This window comes from Oryctolagus cuniculus, chromosome 3 (assembly GCF_964237555.1).
Source record: "Oryctolagus cuniculus chromosome 3, mOryCun1.1, whole genome shotgun sequence".
Taxonomy (NCBI): domain Eukaryota; kingdom Metazoa; phylum Chordata; class Mammalia; order Lagomorpha; family Leporidae; genus Oryctolagus; species Oryctolagus cuniculus.
In genome coordinates, this window is record NC_091434.1 from 180,671,259 (window position 1) to 180,695,141 (window position 23,883).

The following is a 23,883-nucleotide window of genomic DNA, read 5'->3' on the forward strand; positions in this document are numbered from 1 at the left end:
CAGAAACCTGAATATAGCACTACCACAGGACCCAGCCATCCCACTCCTTGGAATATACCCAAATGGAATTAAAGGGGTGAAAAAAGCCATTTGCACCTCAATATTTGTTGCAGCTCAATTCACAATAGCTAAGACATGGAATCAACCTAAATGTCCATCAACGGATGGCTGGATAAAGAAACTATGGGATATGTACTCTATGGAACACTATACAGCAGTAAAAAACAATGAAATCCGGGCATTTACAACAAAATGGAGGAAGCTGGAAAACATCATGCTGAGTGAAATAAGCCAGTCCAAAAGGGATAAATATCACATGTTCTCCCTGATTGATGGCAACCAAACGAGCACCTAAAATGATACCCATTGAAGTGAAATGGACACTATGAGAGACAATGACATGAGCAGCCCTTGTCTAGACTGTTGAGGAACAACTTACTATTTTGTTCATTTAGTATTTTTGTTGTTGTTGTTGTTGTTGCTTGGTTTGCTCTACAGAAGACCACTGGTTGAACTCTGCAATCAATGCACAACCATTCTTAAGCGTTTAAAATTTAATAGAAAAGTGATCTCTGTGAAATATAGGAGTGGGAATAAGAGAGGGAGGAGATATATAGGATGGCACATACTCACTCAGACCTACCTCCAATGGTGGAACTAGAAATGTGCCAGGGGATTTCAACTCAACCTTACCAAGGAGGCAGGTACCAATGCCAGCGCACTTGGTAAAGTGACAAATATAAATACACAACTGATCAAAAAGATAGGGTAAGTGTCAAAGGGATTACACAAATAAGACCAGTGTAAGCAAATAATGAAAGATAGAATCAAAAGGGAGAGAATGATCCTGCGGGGGAAGCAGGACACACAGCAGACTCATAGAATGGCAAATGCCCAAAACAGCACTGCTGCCTCAGAATCAACCCTTGGGACATTCAGATCTGACTAAAAGGTCCATGAGAGTCTCGCAGGTATGGAAAGCCATGACACGGTGGCAAAAAAAAAAAAAAAATCTAAATGAAGAATCCTGGTGAACAAGACCCCAGCAGAAGGATCAGGCCATCAAGGAGAGAGGCGCCTTTCTCTGAAGGGAGGAAGGAAGCTCCACTGTGATACGGCCTTGACTAAACAAGTTCAGAGTTGGTGAACTCAAGGGGCTTCTATAGCCTAGACAGCTCATAGCAAGAGTCTCGGGTGATTGCTGACGTCATAAATAAGAGTGCCTATTGTTAAATCAACAACGGGAGTCACTGGGTTCATGCTCCCCATGCAGGATCTCTGTCCTTAATGTGTTTAACTATGAAACTCAAAAACAACACTACTAGTCGAACAATACCCTATACCTGGTTTGGTTGTGTGAGTGCAACCTGTTGAAATCCCTGCTTAGTATATACTAAGTTGATCTTCAGTATATGAAGGTAATTGAAAATGAAACGTGATGAAGGGCGGAATGGGAGAGGAAGTAGGTGAGGGGAGGGCCACGGGAGGGAGGGAGTTTGGGGGGGGGAAGCCACAACAATACAAAAGATGCATTTTATATTCTACTTAAAACTATTGGTTGAACTCTGTAATTAATACACAATTACTCTTAGGTGTTTAATTAATGCTATAACTAGTACTCAAATAGTATTTTACACTTTGTGTTTCTGTGTGGGAGCAAAATGTGGAAATCTTTACTTAACATACGCTAAATTGATCTTCTGTATATAAAGATAATTGAAAATTAATCGTGATGCGAAGGGGAAGGGGAGAGGGAGTGGGAGAGGGGAGCGTTGTGGATGGGAGGGAAGTTACGGGGGGAGGAGGCTATTGTGGTCCATAAGCTGTACTTTGGAAATTTATGCTCATGAAATAAAAAATAAATAAATAAAAATAAATAAAATTAAAAAAAAAGAGTTCCTGAAGGTATAGAAAGAGAGAGTGGACTAGAAGGCCTATTCAGTGAAATATGTACAGAAAACTTCCCCAATTTGGAGAAAAAGACATCCAAGTACACGAGGCACATAGAACTCCTACCAGATATGACTAGAAAAGATCTTCACCATGACATATTATAGTCAAACTCTGCACAGTAAAACATAAAGAAAAGATTCTAAAATGTGTACAAGAGAAATGGCAGATTACTTTCAGTGATCTCCAATTAGAATTGCAGCTGACTTCTCAATTACAAACCCTAAAGGCTAGGAGAAAATGGAGATATAGTCCAAATTATAAAAGAAACAGTCAACCCAGAATACTGTACCCAGAAAGGCTCTCAATTATGAATGAATATGAAATAAAAACATAGCAAACAGAACGTGAAAGAATATGTCATCACTTGTCCAGTCTTACATATGATGCTTAAGAATGTGCTACACACAGAAACACAGAAAGATAGACATCATTGTGAAGGAATGTGAAAACACAAAATCTCCCAGGAAAAGAACAAAAGAAATCCAAAATAAAAATAGGACTATTTATGGGAAAATGGCAGGGTGAAGTCGTTACTTCTAAATAGTGACCTTGAATGTAAATGGATTAAATTCTTCAATTAATAGATACAGTCTGGCTGAATAAATTAAAAACAAGATCCATCTATTTGCTGCCTAAGACAAACACACCTCACCAGCAAAGCTACATGCAGACTGAGCATGAAAGGATGGAAAAAGATATTCCATGCAAATTGAAAACAAAAAGGAGCAGGTATAGCCATCCTAACATGAGACAAAATAGACTTTAACACAAAAACTGTTAAAAGAGACAAAGAAGAGCACTATGTAGTAATTAAGTGATTGATGTGACTATAATATATGTATACACACCCAATTACCAGGTGCCTGGCTACTTAAAAGAAACGTTAATGGATCTAAAAGGAAACATAGACTCCAATACAACAGTAATTGTAGACTTCAACAACCCACTTTCATCAATTGACAGATCAACTAGACAGAAAATCAACAACAACAACAACAAAAAAAAACCAACAGAACTAATAACACTATGGACCAAATGAACCTTCCTGATATCTACAGAACCTTTCATCGTTCAACTGCAGATATACATTTCTCTCATCAGTGCACAGAACTTTCTCTAGGATAAACCATTTACTGGGCCACAAAGGCAGTCTCAGCAAATTCAAACAAACTGAAATCATACCATGCATCTTTTCTGACCACAGTGGAATGAGGCTGGAAGTTAACAACTCGAGAATCTCTAGAAAATATGCAAACACATCCACACAAAACAATACAATCCTAAATGAAAAGTGAGAAATCAAAAGGGAAATTTAAAAATTGCTGGAAACAAAGGAAGATGACAGTACAATATATCAAAACTTATGAGATATAGCAAAACAGTGTTGAGAGAAGTTTACAGTGATTGGTGCCTACATCAAAAAATTGGAAATCCATCAAATAAACAATCAATGCATCCCAAGGACCTTGAAATACAACAACAAACCAAGCCCAAAACTAGTAGGAGGAATGAAATAATTAAAACTAAAGAATAAACAAAACTGAAACAAAAAATGCAAAAGATCAGTGAAAGTGAAATGAAGAGCTGCTTTTTGAAAAAATAAACCAACAGATATACCATTGGCCCAGCTAACCAAAACAAAGATGGAGAAGACCAAAATTAACAAATAAGTGATGAAAAAGGAGGTGTAGCAACAGATACCAAAGAAATAAAGAATCATCAGGAATTACTATAAGTAGCCATATGCCAACAAACTGGAAAATCTAGAAGAGATGGATATTCCTGGACACATATAATCTACCAATATTATTTTAAAGGTTATTTATTTAGTTGAAAGTCAGAGTTACACAGAGACACAGAGACAGAGAGACAGACAAAGAGAGGTCTTCCATCTGCTGTTTCACTCCCCGTTGGCTGCAATGGCCGGAGCTGCACCAATCCTAAGCCAGGAGGAGCCAGGAACTTCCTCCAGGTCTCCCACTTGGGTGCAGGGGCCCAAGGCCACAGCAGAGAGGTGGATCAGAAGCGGAGCAGTCAGGTCTTGAACCAGTGCCCATATGGGATGTCAGCACTGCAGGCAGCAGCTTCACCCATGGTGTCACAGCGCCAGCCCCCAATCTACCAATATTGAGTCATGAAGACATAGAAAACCTAAACAGACCAATAACCAAGACAGGGATTGGATCATTAATAAAGACCCCTAGAACAAAGAAAAGCCCAGAAACAGACTGATTCACAGCTGAATTCTACTGGGCATTTAAAGAACTAATTCCAATTCTTCTCAAGCTAAAACAATACAAAGGGAAAATATCCTCCCAAACTCCTTCTATGAGACCAACATCACCTTAATTCTGAAACCAGAAAAAGATACAACAAAGAACACTATAAATCAATATCGCTGATGAACACAGATGCAAAAATCCTCAATAAAACACTAGCTAATAGAATCCCACAACACATCAGGAAGATCATTCACCTGGACCAAGTGGGATTTATCCCTGGTATGTAGGGATGGTTCAACATATACAAATCAATAAATGTGATACATCACATTAACAAAATAAATATCAAAAACCATGTGATCATCTCAATAGATACAGAGAAAGAATGTGATAATATAACATCCTTTCATGATGAAAACCTTAATCAAATTGGGTATCAAAGGAACATTCCACAACATAATCAAGGGAATTTGTGATAAATCCACAACCAGCATCTTAATGAATGAGGAAAAGTTGGAAGTGTTTCCACTAAGATTCTGAACCAGATAAAGATGCTCACTTTCAACACTGTTTTCTTTTTTTTTCAGTTGTAATGTCTTTTTTCTTTATTTTGATTTTTTTTAAGTGTTAGTTTTTATTTTTTTTTTAACTTTTATTTAATGAATCTAAATTTCCAAAGTACGACTCATGGGTTACAATGGCTTCCCCCCCATATCGTCTCTCCCACCTGCAACCCTCCCCTCTCCCACTCCCTCTCCCCTTCCATTCACATCAAGATTCATTTTCGATTCTCTTTATCTACAGAAGATCAGTTTAGCATACATTAAGTAAAGATTTCAACAGTTTGCTCCCACACAAACATAAAGTGAAAAATAATAGATGATGTTTTAAATGATGATGAAATCAGATCAGACCTATTGTCATGTTTAATCCCAGTGAGAGTCAAGTTGGGAATTGATAATTTCTTCTTCTTCTTCTTTTTTTTTTTTTTTTTTTTTTTTTACAGAAGATCAGTTTAGTATACATTAAGTAAAGATTTCAACAGTTTGCACCCCCATAGAAACACAAAGCGAAATATACTGTTTGAGTACTCATTATAGCATTAAGTCTCAATGTACAGCACGCTAAGGACAGAGATCCTACATGAGGAGTAATTTCTTCGATGACCCACTATTCATTTAGGATCATGTTGTCCATTCTCCATATATTTGCATATGGTGTAGAGATTCTTGGGTTGTTGATTTCAAGTTTCACTGTGCTATGGTCTGAGAAGCTGCATGGTATAGTTTCAATTTTTTTGAATTTGTTGAGGCTCCCTTTATGGCCTAGTATATGGTCAATCCTAGAGAATGTTCCATGTACTGGGGAGAAATACGTGAACTCTGTGTCTGTGGGGTGGAAGGTTCTGAAGATATCTATTAGGTCTATTTGGTCTATGGCATCAATTAGCTCAGTTGTTTCCTTGTTGAATTTCTGTCTGGTTGATCTGTACATTGGTGAGAGTGGGGTGTTGAAGTCCCCTGTTACTATTGTATTTGAGTCTATATCTCCCTTTAAATCCTTTAGTAATTCTTTCAGGTAGCCAGGCACCCTGTAATTAGGTGCGTATACATTTATAATAGTAATGTCTTCCTGTTGGATAGATCCTTTAATCATTATATAGTGCCCTTCTCTGTCTCTTTTAATAGTTTTTATGTTAAAGTCTATTTTGTCTGATATTAGGATGGCCACACCTGCTCTTTTTTGATTTCCATTAGCTTGGAGTATCTTTTTCCATCCTTTCACTTTCAGTCTGTGTGCATCTTTGCTGATGAGGTGTGTCTCCTGAAGGCAGCATATAGTTGGATTCTCTTTCTTGATCCAATCAGCTAGTCTATGTCTCTTTGTCGTGGAATTAAGACCATTCACATTCAATGTGATTACTGTGAAGTACTGTCTTTTCCCCTTCATGTTTCCTGAAATGAGCTGCTTATGTATTCTGAACTTTGTTTGTGGGTTACTCTACGTTCTCTTTTTTTTTGCAGTGAAGTTCTTGTTTTTGTATTTCTGTGTGCAGCACTTCTTTGAGCAAGTCTTGTAGGGTTGGATGCGTGGATACAAATTCTTTCAGTTTCTGTTTGTCGTGGAAGATCTTTATTTCCCCTTCATTCATAAATGATAGCTTTGCAGGATATAGTATTCTAGGTTGGCATTGTTTGTCTTTTAAAACTTGAAATATATCATGCCTTTGTCTCCTTGCCTGTAGTGTTTGCAATGAGAAGTCTGGGGTGAGTCTGATTGACTTACCCCTGAATGTGATTTGTCGCTTTTCTCTGGCACATTTTAGGATTTGTTCTTTGTGTGTCACTGAACTGAGTGTTGCCACAATGTATCGTGGTGAATTTCTCTTCTGGTCTACTCTGTTTGGAGTCCTGGCTATCTGTTGTATTTGTGTGTTGTTATCCAGCTGCCTTTGTTTGAAGTTTTCTGATATTATTTCGTTGAAGACACCTTCTAATCCATTCTCTCTTTCCACCCCCTCAGGGACTCCTATTATCCAAACATTACACCATTTGATTGAATCTTGTAGGTCTCAGACTGTATTTTTTATTTTTTTAATTTCTTCTTCCTGCATTTGAACTGACTGTATTATTTCTGCAAGTTTGTCTTCGAATTCTGATATTCGGTCTTCTATTTCATCTGTTCGATTTCCAAGGGATTCCACAGTGTTTTTTATATGGTCAATTGAGTTTTTCAGTTCTAGTATCTCATTCTGGCTTCTCTTTGGGATCTAATCCTTGGGCTTGTTTTTCATTCAGCTCTTGACACTGTTTCTCATTATTTCTAAGTATTGTGATTATTAATTTTCTGAATTCTTTTTCTGGTATGTTTTCAACTTCTTTTTCTGCCTCTGTTATGGTTGGTTTAGCCTGCTCCATTGGCAAGTTTATATGTTCTTCTATATTCTTATTGTGGGTTTTTGTTTTGTTTTTTGGCATACCGTCTGGGTTTTTCAGGTTGATTTCCCTCTGCTATAGGCTGCTGTGAGTCTGTACCAATATCCAGTGTAAGCAGGCTACTCTACACAGCCCGCACGTAAACAGACATGATGGCTGCTCTCTGCCCACTGCAGCTCTGGATCCTGCCCTCCCCCCCACCCCCCGCAGGTGCTATTCAGTTTTTTTCCTTGTAACTTGAGTAGACGGGTCTCAGGGCTTTGAGCTGCCCTCCCTCGAGCAAGAAGTGTCCTGTTGCTCCGCTCCACCTTTGGGCTCCGCCTCCGAAGGTCAGTGTGGAGGCAAAGACAGTTCTCCTTTAAGCCCAAATGTAAACAGACAAAATGGCTGCTTCCCGCCCACTGGAGCTCCGAGGAGGCGCCAAGAGATACTGGCTTACTCAGTCTCTCAATTAGTACCCCTGAATCCTGCACTCTCTCCGCAGGCGCTACTCACTCTGTTCTGTTTTCTATTTCCTCCCCCAGTCAGTCGTGCATGTCTCAGTGTCCGTCCCAGGGTGGGTTGGGGGAGGGGCGGCGGCAGCTGTGCCCCGGTGCTGTGCAAGCGCCCCGTCTCACCTCGGCTTCCAGCGCTGGTGCGTACACACTCCTGCTGGTGTCCTGCGCCTCAGGCGTCTGCATCCTCCTCGTGTGTCCACCCTATCTCCCCAGTTTCAGGAAGGGCTTCTTGTTCCTTAAAAACTACAAATTCTCACCCCTCTTTGAACCTTCCCTTAGTGGACCTTCGGTGTGCTCCCTCCCTATTTCGCCATCTTCCGGAGTTCCCCTCCAGGAACTGTTAAGACCCATTTATTATGTCACTGATAGTATCCCATGAAATTCAGATGTCATTTTTAATTTTCTAAGTTCTCTTCTTTTTTTGGTCTGAGATATTTCCAAAGATTTGTTTTCTATCTCAGGTATTATTTCTTCTACCTCACCAAAGCTGATGTTAAGGCTTTCCACCAAATTTCTTATTTGAATCCTTGAATTCTTCATTTCTAATATTTCATTTGGGTTCTCTTCAAAATTTTAATCTCATGGGAAAATTTTTCCTCTGGGTAATCTATGGATTTCTTTAACTCATGAATTTGCTTCTCCTTGCTTCTGACTAATCAATGATCAGTCTTGAATTCCTTTTCAACATTTCATCAATCTTTTCATCTTCACATTCTGATATTGAAGTGTTGTGTTCTTTTGGGGAAGTCATGTTGTCTTGTTATGCTTGTCTTGAAATTTTCCTTTTATTTTTTAGGCATTTGTGGAAATACTTGATTTTCTCCTCTGATGGATTTTTTCTTTGAACTACCCTCTGCGGAGTGTCTGCTCCTTCAGTTAATACCCAGAGATGTGTGCTTGCTCAAGTGTGAGGAGACTATCAGGGATACGCCCAGGTTGGGCATGGTTGATCTCCTCTACTAGTGTCAGCAGGGGAGAGAGCATGATCACACCTGTTTGTGTAATCCTAACCTCTTTTCCTCTCTTCCAAGGTGATCAGTGACCAGGAAGCCCACAGTGGATGCAACACTTACCTGTGCTGCCGCGTGAACTGCACAAAAGATTTGTGTAGACCTCAGTGTGAGCATGGGTCCCCTTCAGTGACTCACCCCAGGCATTCAGGAAGTGCTGAGCCTCTGGCGCTAGAGGTAGCGATTGCCCAGAGAACCACCTACACCCTGCACCTTACTTATTCAGTGTTCCCACAGTCACAGCACGAGAGGCTCCCGCAGTTATGGGGTGCAGAGGATCTGTTCCCACTCCACTAGCTTGTCCCATCCACGGAGAGAGCAGAGATGTTCCCAGAGCCACTGCCTGGGGGTGCTCTACCCTAGCATTTTGAGCCCCGAAGCCTATGATACGCAGTGAGGATTGGGGCACCTCACAGTCCTACGTGCGCACTCAGCCTCCTGTCAACTCTCCCAGCCAGACTCAGAGTACCTGGGGTATGCAGAATTTCCCTCTGGTAAAATTCCCCATAACACATGCACACTAGAGCCACTGCCTCCACTACTGTTGTCAAAATGTGCCTTCTCCCTGCTAGTTTGCAGGTGCCCTTGTTGGGGCGTGGGGAGAAAGAAACATACTGGATTAGGCTGGTACTCTTCCCCAGATAGGGCTCCAGGCCAGACTCAAAGGCAGTTGTTCCACAAGGCTGTCCTCTGCTGCAGTCTGCTCTGACCTTGCTCCCTGAAGCTGGCTGTCTTCCAGCTCTCGGCTGCAGGGTTCGTGTATGGTGTCTCTGCTTCTTTTTGTGCATTCGCATCTACCAGGCTGTTCCATGCATCCCTCTTCTTTCTGTAAATTTCCACTGTGGATTTCTCTCCAGATCTCCCTTGGAAAATGTACTTTCTCCACTTTCCCTTCTGTTTTCCTCTTGTCTAAAGCAGTATGTGTTTTCCCTTTCAGCCATCCTTGAATCTCTTGAATTGTTCTTAACATTGTTCCTCCTGGGTGTATCAACTTTATACTATGAGTCCTGTGGGCTCAGTCTTTTATTTTTTAAGATTTATATTATTATTTGAATGACAGAGTTACAAAAAGAGGCGAGGCAGAGGCAGAGAGAGAGAGAGAGAGAGAGAGAGAGAGAGAGAGAGAAAGTCTTCCGTTTGCTGGTTCACTCCCCAAATGGCCGCAAGTACTAGAGCTGAGCCAGCCTAAAACCAGTTTCCAGGAGCTTCTTCCAGGTCTTCCATGTGGGTGCAGGGGCCCAAGGATTTGGGCCATCTTCTTCTGCTTTTCCAGGCACATTAGCAGGGAGCTGGATTGGAACTGAAGCAGCTGGGACTTGAACCGGTGCCCATATGGGATGCCGGTGCTACAGGCTGGGGCTTTAACCCGCTGTGCCACATCACCAGCCTCTGAGACTCAAAAAAGTTCCACATTTTTGGAGACATTGTCTTTGTTACAAGATTCAAGATTGCATTTTTGAAGTCATGTATCAAATGTTTGTCTCTTTATGTTTACTGCATTTGGCTTTCTTGCGAAGCTATCAACTTCACTCTCATTGTCCAGTGTTAATAGTGAAAAGTCCATTGGATGAAGATGTAATTACCAAGAATGAAGAGCAAGTTTTTGTTTCAAATTGGCATCCAACTTGGGACCATCAACAAGATTTATAGCTAAATGAAGGTGATAAAAAGTGTAACCAAGTTAAGTTACAATGAAAAGTATATTATGAAGATTGAAACCCATGTGACTGGTCTTGCAAAGGAAAATGAAATAGAAGATTGTGTTAGGGGAGAATAACTTGGCTAGTTCAGTTTAAAGTATCTCAAATTTGTCCTGCTTGTTGGACTTGCAAGCAGTTTCTAGCTAACAAGGGAAGAGCCATGTCTGTCACAAGACATACAGGGATAGAAAGCATCCTGGTTCCACACTTTTGAAAGAGTTTTCCATTTTTTAAAAAAGTTTTCCATTTTTTAAAAAAGACTTATTCATTTATTTGGGAAGCAGAGTTACAGAGAGGCAGAGGCAGAGAAAGAGAGAGGTCTTCCATCCACTGGTTCACTCTCCAAATGGTCGCAATGGCCAGAGCTGGGCCAATCTGAAGCCAGGAGCCAGGAGCTTCCTCAGTGTCTTCCATGTGGGTGCAGATGCCCAGGGACTTGGGCCATCTTCCACTGCTTTCCCAGCCATAGCAGAGAGCTGGATCAGAAGTGGAGCAGTCGGGTCTCGAACCGGCACTCATATGTGATGCCGGCACTGCAGGTGGCAGCTTCACCTGCTACCCCAGAGTGCCAGCCCCAAAGTTGTCCATTTTCATGGGGTACCTTGTGATAGAAAGTGCAATAATCAAATGGGATGGTTAGCATTTCCGTTTCCTTAAACATTGAAACATTTGATTAACATACTTCTTTCTTTTTTATTTTCTCTTTGTTTTGGTTTGCTGGTTTTTTCCTTCCTTGGCTCGTGCCCATTTGGAGAGGGAGGAGCAGATGATAACCTGGTCTAATTCATCATGAGTGAGCCCTTAAGGCTTGACTTGGATACAGAGCAGCCCATTGTCCCATCCCCAGATTTGTGCAGATGGGAAAAATGGACTTGTGTGGCAGTCTTTTGGAAGAGATTTCCCAATTGTAACAGTCTTCCTCTATTTATTCTCTGGTATAAGAGGATAAAACTTGCCTGCTGTGGTTCTCTAAGAGCTGTGTTTTGGTTTTTGCATGTGTATACATCTGCACTTTTGTGAGAATATCTGGAAGTGTTCTAATTTCCTTGCTCACTTCTGCTGAGGGAATCAGGACAAAGCTTGGCTATTGTGATTCCATCTTTCCTTCTGTCTGATAGACTGGAATGCTGCCTCTCCTTTCTTTTTTTAAGATTTATTTATTTTACTTTAAAGTCACAGTTATACAGAGAGGAGAGGCAGAGAGAGAGAGAGAGACAGACAGACAGACAGAGAGAGGTCCTCCATCTGCTAGTTCAATCCCCAATTGGCTGTAATGGCCAGAGCTGTGCCAATCCAAAGCCAGGAGCCAGGAGCCAGGAGCTAGGAGCTTCCTCCGGGTCTCCCACGTGAGTGCAGAGGCCCAAGGACTTGGCATCTTCTACTGCTTTCCCAGGCCATAGCAGAGAGCTGGATTGGAAGTGGAACAGCCAAGACTTGAACTGGCACCCATATGGGATGCTGGCACTGCAGGTGGTGGCTTTACCTGCTACGCCCCAGCCCCTGCCTTTCCTTCTAATTCCACAATTCTTTCCTTAGCACCTAATTTTCTTGGTTCATGAGGTAAGTAATAGAAACCCCAGATATCATGGCGTTCACGCAATCTGCTGTGCTTATTTCCATGGGGGTCAAGGGCTTGGCATTCTTTAGAGGTGGAGGTTCTCAGACATTTAACAGCTGCCTCCACACACATGTTCCTGGCCTCATGTAAAGTACCCAGATGTGCTTGACAGAGTCCACATAAGCTTCCTGCACTCACTTTTGTCTGCTGAGCATTTGCCATCACCCACACTACCCTACCCAGTTAGTCTGTCTCCCTGGACAGTTCTGGTTACTTATTCTGAGGGGTTCCCACAAACACGTAGGTAGCCATAATTGCCTTCTTGAGGTAAAATAATGTTTTAGTGGAAGTATTAAAAAATAGTCACAGAAAGTGCTAATAGAACTGAGTCTGTTTGCTGAAGGTGTGGAAACAGATGAAAGGATTAGTAACAAATTCTGCAGAGAATCTGTTTAGAGAGTGTGTGGGGGCAGTGTTCTTTTTCGTAGTATTAGGATGGAAGCAGCAGTGGTGGTGGCGACTGTAATTTGTGAGCTCCTTTGATGAGAGTTTGCAGAAAGCCCTGCTCTGCAGACGTTCTTACACTTTCTGAAACAGTGGAAATGCCAATATCCGCATGGTCTAAATGTAGCAACGTGCAGCCACTCAGTCCTGCAAATGAGGCTCACCCAGCTAGGTGTGCTGTCAGTGAAGATACTTGACGTATTTCAGATTTGGTGTGAGTGTAATAATGCAAGATATCTCTTCAGTCATTTTTCAGTGTTATATCTTGAAATAATATTTGGGAGATAGTAGGTTAAATAACATATTAACTTAATTTATTCTGTTTTGTTTTGCTTATCTAAAAATGTGCTACCAGGAAATTTAAAAATACACATATATCTTAAAAAATATTTTTAAATTTTTTCTAAAAATAAGATTTCTTATTTTTAAAAAATTTATTTATTTGAAAGGCAGATATATATATATATATATAGAGAGAGAGAGAGAGAGAGAGAGAAGGAGAGAGAGGGAGGGGGAGAGAAAGAGGGAAAGAGGGAGACAGTGTGTGTGTGTGTGTGTGTGTGTGTGTGAGAGAGAGAGAGAGAGAGAGAGAATCTTCCAGCATTGGTTCACTCCTCAGATGGCCACAACAGTGGGGCTGGGCCAAGCTGAAGCCAGGAGCCAGTAATTTCTTCTGGGTTTCCCATGTGGGTGCAGGAGTCCAAGGACTTGGATCATCCTCCACTGCTTCCTCAGGTGCATTAGTAAGGACTCAAACCAACACATATATGGGATGCAGGCACTGCAGACTGTGGCTTAACCTTGTATGCCACAGTGCTGGCCCCAGTGTCTAAATTTTAAAAAATTTTACTTGAAAGTCAGGTTACAGAGAGATAGGGAGAGAAGGAGGAAGGGAGAGAGAGAGAGAGAGACAGACAGACAGACCGTTAGTCTTCCATCTGCTGGTTCACTCCCCAGGTTGCCTCAATGACTGGGGCTGGGCCAATCTGAAGCCAGGAGCCAGGAGCTTCTTCCAGTCTTCCATGGGGGTAGAAGAGACCCAAGTACTTGGGCTGTATTCTGCTTTATCTAGGCCATTAGCAGGGAGCAGGATTGGAAGTGGAGCAGCCGGGACTTGAATCAGTGCTCATATGGGATGCTGGCATTGGCTTTGCCCATTACACCACAACACTAGCCCCTTAAAACATATTTTATTATATATTTGTGGCCGGCGCCACAGCTCAATAGGCTAATCCTCCACCTGCGGCGCCTGCACACCAGGTTCTAGTCCCGGTCGGGGCGCCGGATTCTGTACCGGTTGCCCCTCTTCCAGGCCAGCTCTCTGCTGTGGACCGGGAGTGCAGTGGAGGATGGCCCAAGTGCTTGGGCCCTGCACCCAATGGGAGACCAGGATAAGTACCTGGCTCCTGCCATCGGATCAGTGCAATGCGCCGGCCGCAGCGCGCTGGCTGCGGTGGCCATTGGAGGGTGAACCAATGGCAAAGGAAGACCTTTCTCTCTGTCTCTCTGTCTCTCCTCTCTCTCTCTCACTGTCCACTCTGCCTGTCAAATATATATATATATATGTGTGTGTGTGTGTGTGTGTGTGTGTGCTCGTGTGTGTGTACTGGACAGTTCTGCCCAAGGCAACCAAGGATTCTAGGTGTGTGGGTGGCTGGACAAAGTGTTTGCAGGAGGCAACGGTGTGCACAGAGATCATGAAAGAACTAAAATTCACAATTTTGAAACGCTATGTGGTGGAGGTTTTGAGGCCCTCAATGCGACTATGGATCATGTGTGTAGTGAAGACACTAGGAGCATGGTCTCTGGCATCTGCCTACATTTTCAAATGCTATCTCTGTTTGCTGGTGGTGTGCAAAGTCTCACCTTCTGTCATCGCAGTTTTCCCATAAATGAAGATGAAAATAGTATCTACTTTTCTACTGTTTATCTCCCATGAAGAATGGAAGCATTGTAAGAACAGGATGAAAAATTCTTTATTCATTTCTCTAAAACCAAGAAATACAGCAGATGGCAGCATACATATGCACTAAATAAATATTTATTGAGTGAATGAAGACTTAATGCACGTGGGTGTTTTCAGTAGGGTGTGTGATAAAGCACATAACGTGTTTAGCAGTATGAGAATGATGTCACTGGCTTCATTCATTTATCACATGATATTTTCCAGTCATTACATTTCCCTGCCCTGAGTTATGATAGTCATTTGGACTACTACCAGCCTGAGAGAGAGAGTCCCACTTTTTTGCCCGGACATATTTGGCCTCTTCTGACTTCTGTCACCTCACCAGCATCCTCCTAGCCCTACAGTTCCCACTTAAATATGCCCAGCATTCAAATGATAACCTGCTCTGTCTGACATGGCACTATGTTATGCTTGGAGCTCTATGTTTTTGCTCTTCTTTCTGCCACACTGCCCTTCGCCCACTTTGTGTCCCTGACCCTTTCTGGTATTCCTCTTCTGGCAGGAAGCGCTTGCTCCCTCTCTCTGAAGAAATCCTACCGGGCCTTCTCTATTCCTGGTCAGCCTCCTCTACTGCACTTGAGCATGGTAGGCAGGGCTGCTCGGGAGCCTAGTGTATTGGGTGTCACAGCCCGTTGTCTCTCGCCAGTTAAAAAGAAGCAACAGAATGGGAAAGAATGCTGCCATTCATTTAGAGGGCCACAGACGCTGTCCCTGGCCTTGCTGCCTGCAGGAGGCGTTGGAACAGTTACTAAAGGGGTAGCGTGGGATGAATAAATGCCAAGTAATAGGGAGACAATTGCCTGTCCTAGTTCTGTGTCTCATTTGCTCCGAGTTTTGGGGCTTCCACCTCCCTGCTCTGTGGAAATATTCACTCTTTTACCTTTTTATTTTTTTCCCTCTTTATCCCAATGGGAAGTAAGAACCCATAAAATTTCTTTAGGGAAGCTTCTTTAAAAGACTAATGTTCTGGAAATTTACGTGCCTTGAGTCTCTTTGGGTAGATTTTGGAGGATAGATACGGTAGAACACGGAGAAGCATATAAGAAGTTTATTGTACAGATGTCAGCCACACTTTCTTGGAACCACATAGGTGTGGCAGGACACCCATGGGCTTCCATTAAGATACATTTAGTCTATGGAGTACATAGTACCGGTTGGATTTGATGGGTACCACAGCTCTATCTTCTGGACAGATATCTAGTTCCCGAATAATGTCAACCACAGCTGCAATGGTTGCAGTGCCTGAAAGAGATGATGACAAAGGTCACCTCTGAGACATTCTAGCCCCAGCATCCTCTCTTCTCCTAGGGTCAGGCATGCACACGCTGGGATTCCGTTTCCCCAAGTCTTTTGCAAATTGATCTCCTTTCCTAATTCTCACACAGCTGCTCCTCTTGGGACCTGGGCATCATTTTCCAGTGATCTGCCCATTCTTCTCCCTCCCCACGTCCCCTCCTTGTTTCTACCCGAGAGGTTCTGCTCTGGTTCTGCAGCCATGCTTTTGTTTCTGGATTGCCTCCCCAGTGGATAGCTCCTCCCTTAGACAGCTCCTGTACTCACGGTTAGCCACTAAGTCCCAGTAGAAGGTTCTTGGATAGTCATCACAGAGGCAACTGGTGTATCGATAGTTGAATGGGCCATCGATTTGGATGTTGCTTCTGAGGTAGGCTTTAATCTGGTCAGAAGAAGGCAGGGAGAGAGGACTCAGCATTAGTCTGCTGGAATGGGAGAAGAGGAAAAGAAAAGGAGGAAGGAGCCAGAGGTGGGTCAGGGGCACACCTTATCCTCTGGGGTGCCAGTCTGTGTGAGAAGGTTTTTTCTCCTTGTTTCCTCAAACTCCTGCCTTAGCAGTGTGGACAGGAGACTGGAGGTGAGTGGATTCACAGGGCAGAAGGAACTCATTCTGTGGAGGCTGTCTGTGTAGCTTGCTTGCTTCTGTTGTTGGCCAGACCTTTCCTGGACCTCACCCAGTGACCCTGTGAGATGGCAGCCTGGTCTCTTGCGTGTAGAAGCAAGGCCAAACCTTAATTTTGTGACCTTTGGTCATTAAAGCTATACCTCTCATTTACACTTTCTTCAGCTGTGAGATGGAAACCATTCTATCCCAAATGTGGCTGTTGGATGAGCAAATGAAATTGGGAAGAGAAGCTTCCTCTCCCCTCACTTCTTCCCCCTTCCCTTTATTTCTTTTCTTTCTTGTTTAACTTGGGAGTGTTTTGCAGCTTAAATTCTCCCATTGTTGTCCACGTTAACCTCAGTGTCTAGTTAGTGTTGACACAGAGGCTTTGTCCTGGAGTCCACCACCCAGAAGGATCTGTAGCTGCAATTCCGTAAGTTTGTGAACCTAGGTGACTTTTAATTGAAATTGAGTATTCCTTCATCATCATCAATGAACCACAATAGCATTAGCAGTATGTGTGATTTTGTCTCGAGGAGAAACATACACATGTTCATTCTAGTTTGCTGTCAAATATCTTGAAACATCACTTGCATCCATGGTTCACTACCTTGAACATATGACAGATGGGTTACATAAGCATAGCTGAGGCCATCTGCTGTCTCCTGAATCGTATTCAGATGTCTGGCAACTCTGCACCCCATAATCCTCTGCCAAACACAATAAATTCAAGTGTTCTCACTGCTGGAGCTCCACTAGGAAGGCTTTGGAGAGTCCTGGTACCCCTCCTTCCTTTGATTACCTTTTAATAACATTTACATCAACATATCTTCTTGAATCAAGATTTTCAGCACTTGTATAGTCAAAACAAAAAAAAATCTGATTCCATCAGATGTCTAGCTTGGCACATATGCATTGTCAACAATCAGAGTACAATTTAATGTCTGTCTATCTTCAAGTAGCAACATTTATCACACAGTTAATGTCTTTATAAAAATAAAATTTAACTTGTTTATATTTCAGATGTATTGCCTTACTGGATCACATGTTGAAAAAGAAATGCAGATATCAATATTATTGTCTCATAAGTTTATTTTTAATAATTTTATTATTATCCAATGTGGTAGTTTTCCTATGTAATCAAACACACTTTTATTTATACTTTTATAATTTTTTTAATAAATGTTTCATAGACCACAAAACCAGCAAAATGGCCCATAACACTATAATTTTTAAACTGGTTTCCCATAAATCTTCCTCAATTTTAAAGGTTGTACACATTCAAATATATGATTGAGGGTATAATCTATATGAATTTTAAAATAAACAGTTGTGAGCCTAAGGCCTCACTTTATAAAATAAATTCAGATGTGAAGCCATAACTGGAAAATAAGGATTAGACAGTAGAAATTTCACACTTACATGAATAAATTGTACTTTCTTAAAATTCTGCAAATATAAATATGTTTCTTATCTATATTTTATAAAATTGAAAACTACAAATAAAATTTTTTCCCTGTAATTCACAACATTTCTTTGTCATGAATTATTTCTAGTCTGCAAAATCACTTTGTCTGAGACATTCCTTGTCCTTTTATTTGTGCTTGGGTAGGGTTTACAAAGAGAGCTTTATTTTATTGTATTAACATGATTCTTAAAAGCATAATTTATAAATCCTAATAGCACAACATTTTAACACTTGTCATTTTGTTGATTTAAACACATTTTATTAACCCATTACTTTTTCAGAGGTGGAAATATATTGCCACTGTCTCTCACTAGTAGCAGCTGCTGTTATCACAAAAATTTTACTCACACATTATGTACTCATTCTCCATCTCATCTGTGATTATGATAAAGCACAAAATTGCTAAATTATGAATCAGCCTCCATGATGCACTGAATTAACATGGCTCAGATTCTTGGACTCTTAAGTAGAAAAACTTGACATTTGGCAAAATTGCTGTTATATTCTTGGCTCAGTGATCAGGAATCTTTCTCTTACAGGTGTGGGGATATTTCAGGAATGTATTTTAAGGAATAGCAATGTTCACGTTCCCAGTTTTGCTTCTTATTTAATCATTGTCCTTAAATTGCATTTGAATTTGGAAACTCATTTGTAGGGAAACACTTTAATCACCCAGGAAGGTGTCCCGGAAGGGTCTTGGGGCTGGGGACTAAGGGGGATGCTTCCATCTTGGGCCTGGAGAAAAGGTATTTTGTAGGGGTTAGATTTTGTGTCTGGTACCTGCGACCACTGCCAGGTGGAGAACACGTGACTGTGAGTAGGGGTTATTACTGCCCAGTTTCTGTTCCTTGTGGCCCAAGGCAGCTAGGCAGGAGGATGATGCTCTAACTCCAAGTTGTTCACAGTGGTTCTTTGGGCACAGCTTTGGTGTGCCCTGGGGTTTGTTCCCCACACAGAACCTGCATTTTAAGAGATGCCCAGGCTCTATTTCAGAGATGGGACTTTTTCCAATAAATGCTGAGCTGGGGGAAAGGAGGAGAAGAGTCTAGGCTCTTTGTCAAGGAGCGGAGACTGGCACGAGGGTTCAGTTCTGATGTGGGGCCAGGGATCAGCAGAAGGGTGAGAGGGAAGCAGGCTCTGCTTAGGGTTCACTGGAGCAGAGCCATATCCTGCACATCCTCTTCCCCTGCCTGCCTCCACCTACTGCATGGGTTGCAGTTAGTTCTTCTGAGGCTCCCCCCCATCCCCCTCCCAAACCAGCCATACCCACAAGCCGTTCTCCACCAGCTCTTTTTTTTTTTAAAGCTTTTATTTACTTAATGCAAATTTCACAGCTTTAGGAATATAGTGGTTCTTCCCCCCATACCTGCCCTCCTACCCCGACTTCTGCCCCATCTTCTATTCCTCTCCTATCCCATTCTTCATTAAGGTTCATTTTTATTTAACTTTATATATGGAAGACCAGATCTATACTAAGCAAAGATTTCAACAGTTTGCACCCACACATGCACGCCATGTATAAAGTGCTGTTTGAGAACAAGTTTTGCAGTTAATTCTCATGGTATAACTCATTAAAGACAGAGGTCCTACATGGGGAGTAAGTGCACAGTGACTCCTGTTGTTAATTTAACAATTAACACTCTTATTTATGATGTCAGTGATCACCCGAGGCTCTTGCCATGAGCTGCTAAGGCTGTGGTTTCCACCAGCTATTACACTTTTTAAAAAATTCTCCCTCTTTCTCACTTCCATTCCTTCTTTTTCTCAGTCTCCTACTCTCCCTGCTTCTCTGGACCAAAATTTATTCATTTACAAAATGGAAATAGTCATCAGCCCCCAAGTTCCCATGATTGAGCTGATGCTCAAATAGTTTAACATATATGGAAATATCTTTACTGTGTCTACTGTGCCACATTAAGGTGCATTCATAATTTTTTTTATCTTTTATTTAATGAATATAAATTTCCAAAGTACGACTCATGGGTTACAATGGCTTCCCCCCCCCATACCGTCCCTCCCACCCACAACCCTCCCCTTTCCCACTCCCTCTCCCCTTCCATTCACATCAAGATTCATTTTCGATTATCTTAATATACAGAAGATCAGCTTAGTATACCTTAAGTAAGGATTTCAACAGTTTGCTCCCACACAGAAACATAAAGTGAAAAATAATAGATGATTTTTTTTAAATGATGATGAAATCAGATCAGACCTATTGTCATGTTTAATCCCAGTGAGAGTCAAGTTGGGAATTGATAATTTCTTTTTTTTTTTCTTTTTTTTTTTTTTACAGAAGATCAGTTTAGTGTACATTAAGTAAAGATTTCAATCGTTTGCACCCCCATAGAAACACAAAGTGAAATATACTGTTTGAGTACTCGTTATAGCATTAAGCCTCAGTGTACAGCACATTAAGGACAGAGATCCTACATGAGGAGTAAGTGCACAGTGACTCCTGTTGTTGACTTTACAAATTGACACTCCTGTTTATGGCATCAGTAATCTCCCTATGCACCAGTCATGAGTTTCCAAGGCTATGGAAGCCCCTTGAGTTCTCCGACTCTTATCTTGTTTAGACACGGTCATAGTCAAAGTGGAGGTTCTCTCCTCCCTTCAGAGAAAGGCACCTCCCTCTTTGCATTCATAATTAAGGAGTCGGATTCGTCTTGAGGTCTCAGACCTCTACTTACCACCATACATTCTTTCAATTCTGTTTGAATTCCAAGCTTCACAGTGACCTCCTCATTTGCAACTGCTACTGTAGGCATCTGCAGATCCATTTGTATCACTTTCCAGCTGGTTCTGGGAAGAGAGAAGCAGTGCCCCGAGATCAGAGACTGATTTACCAGAGAACGAGGGTGCCATGAACAGGGCAGGTGAAGTGGGGCGCTGCAAGGAAGGGAGATGGTGGGAGCAACTGCTCAGCATCAGAATCCCTGAGAATTTTTGTATGTGGTTGTTTTGACTTATACGATGTAATTTTAATAAAGCAACTGGGACACTATCTAAAACTGAACATCTACTTTACTTCCATTGATTAAAAATAAATTTTAAAAAGAAAGAACTAAATTACAATACTACATAACATTTCCTAATACCATCTCACAGGTTCTGCTACACATCCACTGAGTGGGAGGACTCAAGAGATCATTTGGAGAACAGTTTATATCCAAAGAATCACATTAAACCAGCAAACGTCTCAATGCCTTGGAGGAGTTTGTAGGATCGTCCTTGTATGTCTTGCTTCTCTGGTTCTAGCACAGGACCTACGGATTAGTATTTATTAACTCTGTAGGAGCTTTGGATCTATAGCCATATTTGAGAACTTTAGATTCCACTCTACATTCAGGTAGCACACCACAGTCTGATGGATAAGGAAACACAAAGGAACGATTAAATGTTCCTTTTCATTTAATGAGGACTGGGTTTAGGGCCAGGAGAGTTACTTCCTCTTTCCCAGAAACACCTGGCAAAGACCTTTGGTACTGAATAGAACAGAAGGGAAATCAGGTTTTTAGCCCACAATGTTCCACAGTCCCATTTTTCTGGGGTAAGACAGCACAGACCTTTCTATTTCTGGTGATTGCTCTAGTGTTTTCCCAGTACACAGGAAGAGGGTGTGATGACCTGGGTATCTTAAAAATTCCTCCTGTTTGTGCCTGAGTTTGGGGTTGGTAGAGTGACCAGCTTAGTTACATTGGCTCACCATCTAGTTGGCTTTGAACCAAGGGACTTTCTGGAGTGAGAGGCTGTCAGTGTTAAAATTAGGAAAGTCCTGGGGAAACTGGGATGTTTGATCACCATCATGAGCTCAATTTGCTGTCTCTCTGGACTAGGTGGGGTGACACCTTGATCTCAACTTGTCCTCATACGAGGTTTCCATTGCATCAGCTTGTCAAAACCTATAACAGTTTCCTCCAGGATAGAACCGCCACAGAAAGCATCCCCAGGATCATGATCAACAGACCCAAATCCTGCTGCGGCTGCTGAGGAATCTCCCTAGGTTATCTGCATATCCCTGCTTCTCTCCCGTCCCTGGCTCCATCTCCTACTTCATTTCACTTCTCCCAGTTTTCCTGCTGCTTTCACACATAGACCCTGAGCAAGCTGCCCTTCAAACCTGTGCTCTGAGGTCACATGTGGATGGGGACAAGATGTCTAGTATTCATTTTCAAATTTCAGAATATGTAGAATGTTTAGGCTGCTGGAACTGCTGAATCATAGACCATGGGACAGTGACCAAAGCTTCTAATACTTCAGTGTACCCAGTCAAAGCTGCCAAAAGCCAACATGTTAACCCTTGTCTCCCAGGAGGCCAGGCGTGAGAAGATGAGGTCTAATCATTAGAAATCTACAAAGAAGGCTGGTGCCATGGCTCAACAGGCTAGTCCTCTGCCTAGTGGCGCCAGCACACTGGGTTCTAGTCCCGGTTGGGGTGCTGGATTCTGTCCCGGTTGCCCCTCTTCCAGGCCAGCTCTCTGCTGTGGCCAGGGAGTGCAGTGGAGGATGGCCCAAGTGCTTGGGCCCTGCACCTGCATGGGAGACCAAGAGAAACACCTGACTCCTGCCTTTGGATCAGCGCGCTGCACCGGCCGGCCACGGTGGCAACTGGAGGGTGAATCAATGGCAAAAAGGAAGACCTTTCTCTCTGTCTCTCTCTCTCACTGTCCACTCTGCCTGTAAAAAAAAAAAGAAATCTACAAAGAAATATAGATTACAGATAGCATGTGGATCAAAGTGTCCATGCAGCCTAATTGTCAATTATAGTCTATGTTTGTTCCCTGGGAGTTTTATTTCCACAGGCCACCTAGAAACACTCAGCAGAAATGTGAGGAGACCAGTGGAGCTTCCCCGGAGGGGAGTGAGGTCTGCCATGAGGCCCAGGAGAGCTTCTGGGAGTCGAGTTCTAAGGAAAGTGAAGTATCTTCAAGAAAGGATAGGTAGCTTTCCAGGTGAGGAGAGCAGCCCTCCCTGGAAAGGTATTCTTATCTTTTTGGTAGGGAGGAGGAGGATGGAGCTCACATGCTTTCCTCAGCTTTGTTGATCTCCAGCTGCAGGCAGAGAACCAGGAGCAGGAAGGCAGGGCTGACCCTGAGCAGGAACTGGAGAGCACGCATGCTGGAGCAGACAGAGGGTGATGTCCCAGAGAAACAGAGTCCCAGGTGCCCAGCTTGCCTTTAAATGCAGATCAAGGAAGTAGAAGAGTTGCCAGGCAGATCCATTATGTGAATCATCCAATCATCCTCCCCACTTACGATCTTTCCTTATTGAGCTGAAGGTTTTTTTTTCCTATGGAAAAAGTCAACATTCAGCTTGATTGTTAGGGAGTAGTTAGACTGTCCTTTCTTATTTTCTCATTATCAGAGTTTTTCAAAGTGGCCAGGACCTCAAAAGATATACTAGTCCTTCCTCAGCTCACAGATATGATTTACTCTTCCCTCACTATAAGCCAGCCTGTCCTACTGTGTGTAGCTTTGGTTTTAGCCACTTCTCTCAGCCTCTGCAGGCAAAGAACCCAGCTATGGTGCCAGGTTTCAGGCCACAGCCTAGAGCACCTTTGTTTGATTACCTTAGAGTCAGCTCAAGAGGAAATACAACAAAAATCACTTTGAGGGATAGGATGATCAGGTTTTAGTTAGAAGCTGGCATCAATCACACAACAGGAAAACTAGGATGAGCTGGGCTACTCTGAATGACAGAGAAGTGTGGGTGACATGAAGATATCTGTGCTAGTTGAGCCCTTTATTTTTAAAGATTTATTTAGTTATTTTGAAAGTTGGAGTTACACAGAGGGAGAGACACAGAGAAAAGAGAGATCTTCTATCTGCGGTTCATTCTTCAGATGGCTTTAATGGCTGACACTGGGCCATGCCAGGTCTTTATTCTGGTCTCCCACGTGGGTAGCAGGGGCTATCTTCAGCTGCTTTTCTTGGTCCATTAGTAGAAAGCTGGGTTGGACATGGAACAATCTGGACTTAAACTGGCACCCCTGTGTGGTGCTGGGTTCATAGGTGGCAGCTTTACCTGCTACTTCACAACACCAGCCCTTGTTGAGTGCTTTTTTTAACTTCAGGTGTAGTGGTGATATCCTACAGATATCCAATATCCCCAGCCACTCCAGATCTCTAAAGGGTAATGTTGCAATTCTGGATAATTACTGTAAATAGCTGAC

General features: G+C 42.4%; 2 protein-coding genes across 3 annotated transcripts in view; one reads left to right on the top strand and one right to left on the bottom strand.

Moving 5' to 3' along the window:
- KEL (Kell metallo-endopeptidase (Kell blood group)) overlaps positions 1-23,883 on the top strand; it is a 304,774-nt gene that overhangs the window by 68,920 nt on the left and 211,971 nt on the right. The gene's annotated exons all lie outside the window — the stretch shown is intronic.
- Positions 15,379-22,892, bottom strand: PIP (prolactin induced protein). Of its 2 annotated transcripts, none has more exons than XM_017342637.3 (4): positions 22,734-22,892; positions 20,402-20,513; positions 15,907-16,021; positions 15,379-15,588 (listed from the first exon to the last, which is right to left on the bottom strand). In XM_017342637.3, exons 1-4 carry the CDS (start codon positions 22,826-22,828, stop codon positions 15,464-15,466), a joined length of 447 nt encoding a protein of 148 aa, XP_017198126.1. In that variant the 5' UTR covers positions 22,829-22,892; the 3' UTR covers positions 15,379-15,463. The 2 variants fall into 2 exon arrangements, with proteins under 2 accessions (XP_017198126.1, NP_001164587.1); NM_001171116.1 differs by having other exon boundaries at positions 15,464-15,588; positions 20,402-20,507; positions 22,734-22,828.

Coding starts and splice junctions, on each gene's coding strand:
- PIP (XM_017342637.3), bottom strand. CDS start 22,828: ATGCGTGCTCTCCAGTTCCTGCTCAGGGTCAGCCCTGCCTTCCTGCTC. Junction 20,514..22,733: donor AACAAAGCTGAGGAAAGCAT/GTGAGCTCCATC, acceptor CTCTCTTCCCAG/AACCAGCTGGAAAGTGATAC. Junction 15,589..15,906: donor CTGGGACTTAGTGGCTAACC/GTGAGTACAGGA, acceptor CATCTCTTTCAG/GCACTGCAACCATTGCAGCT.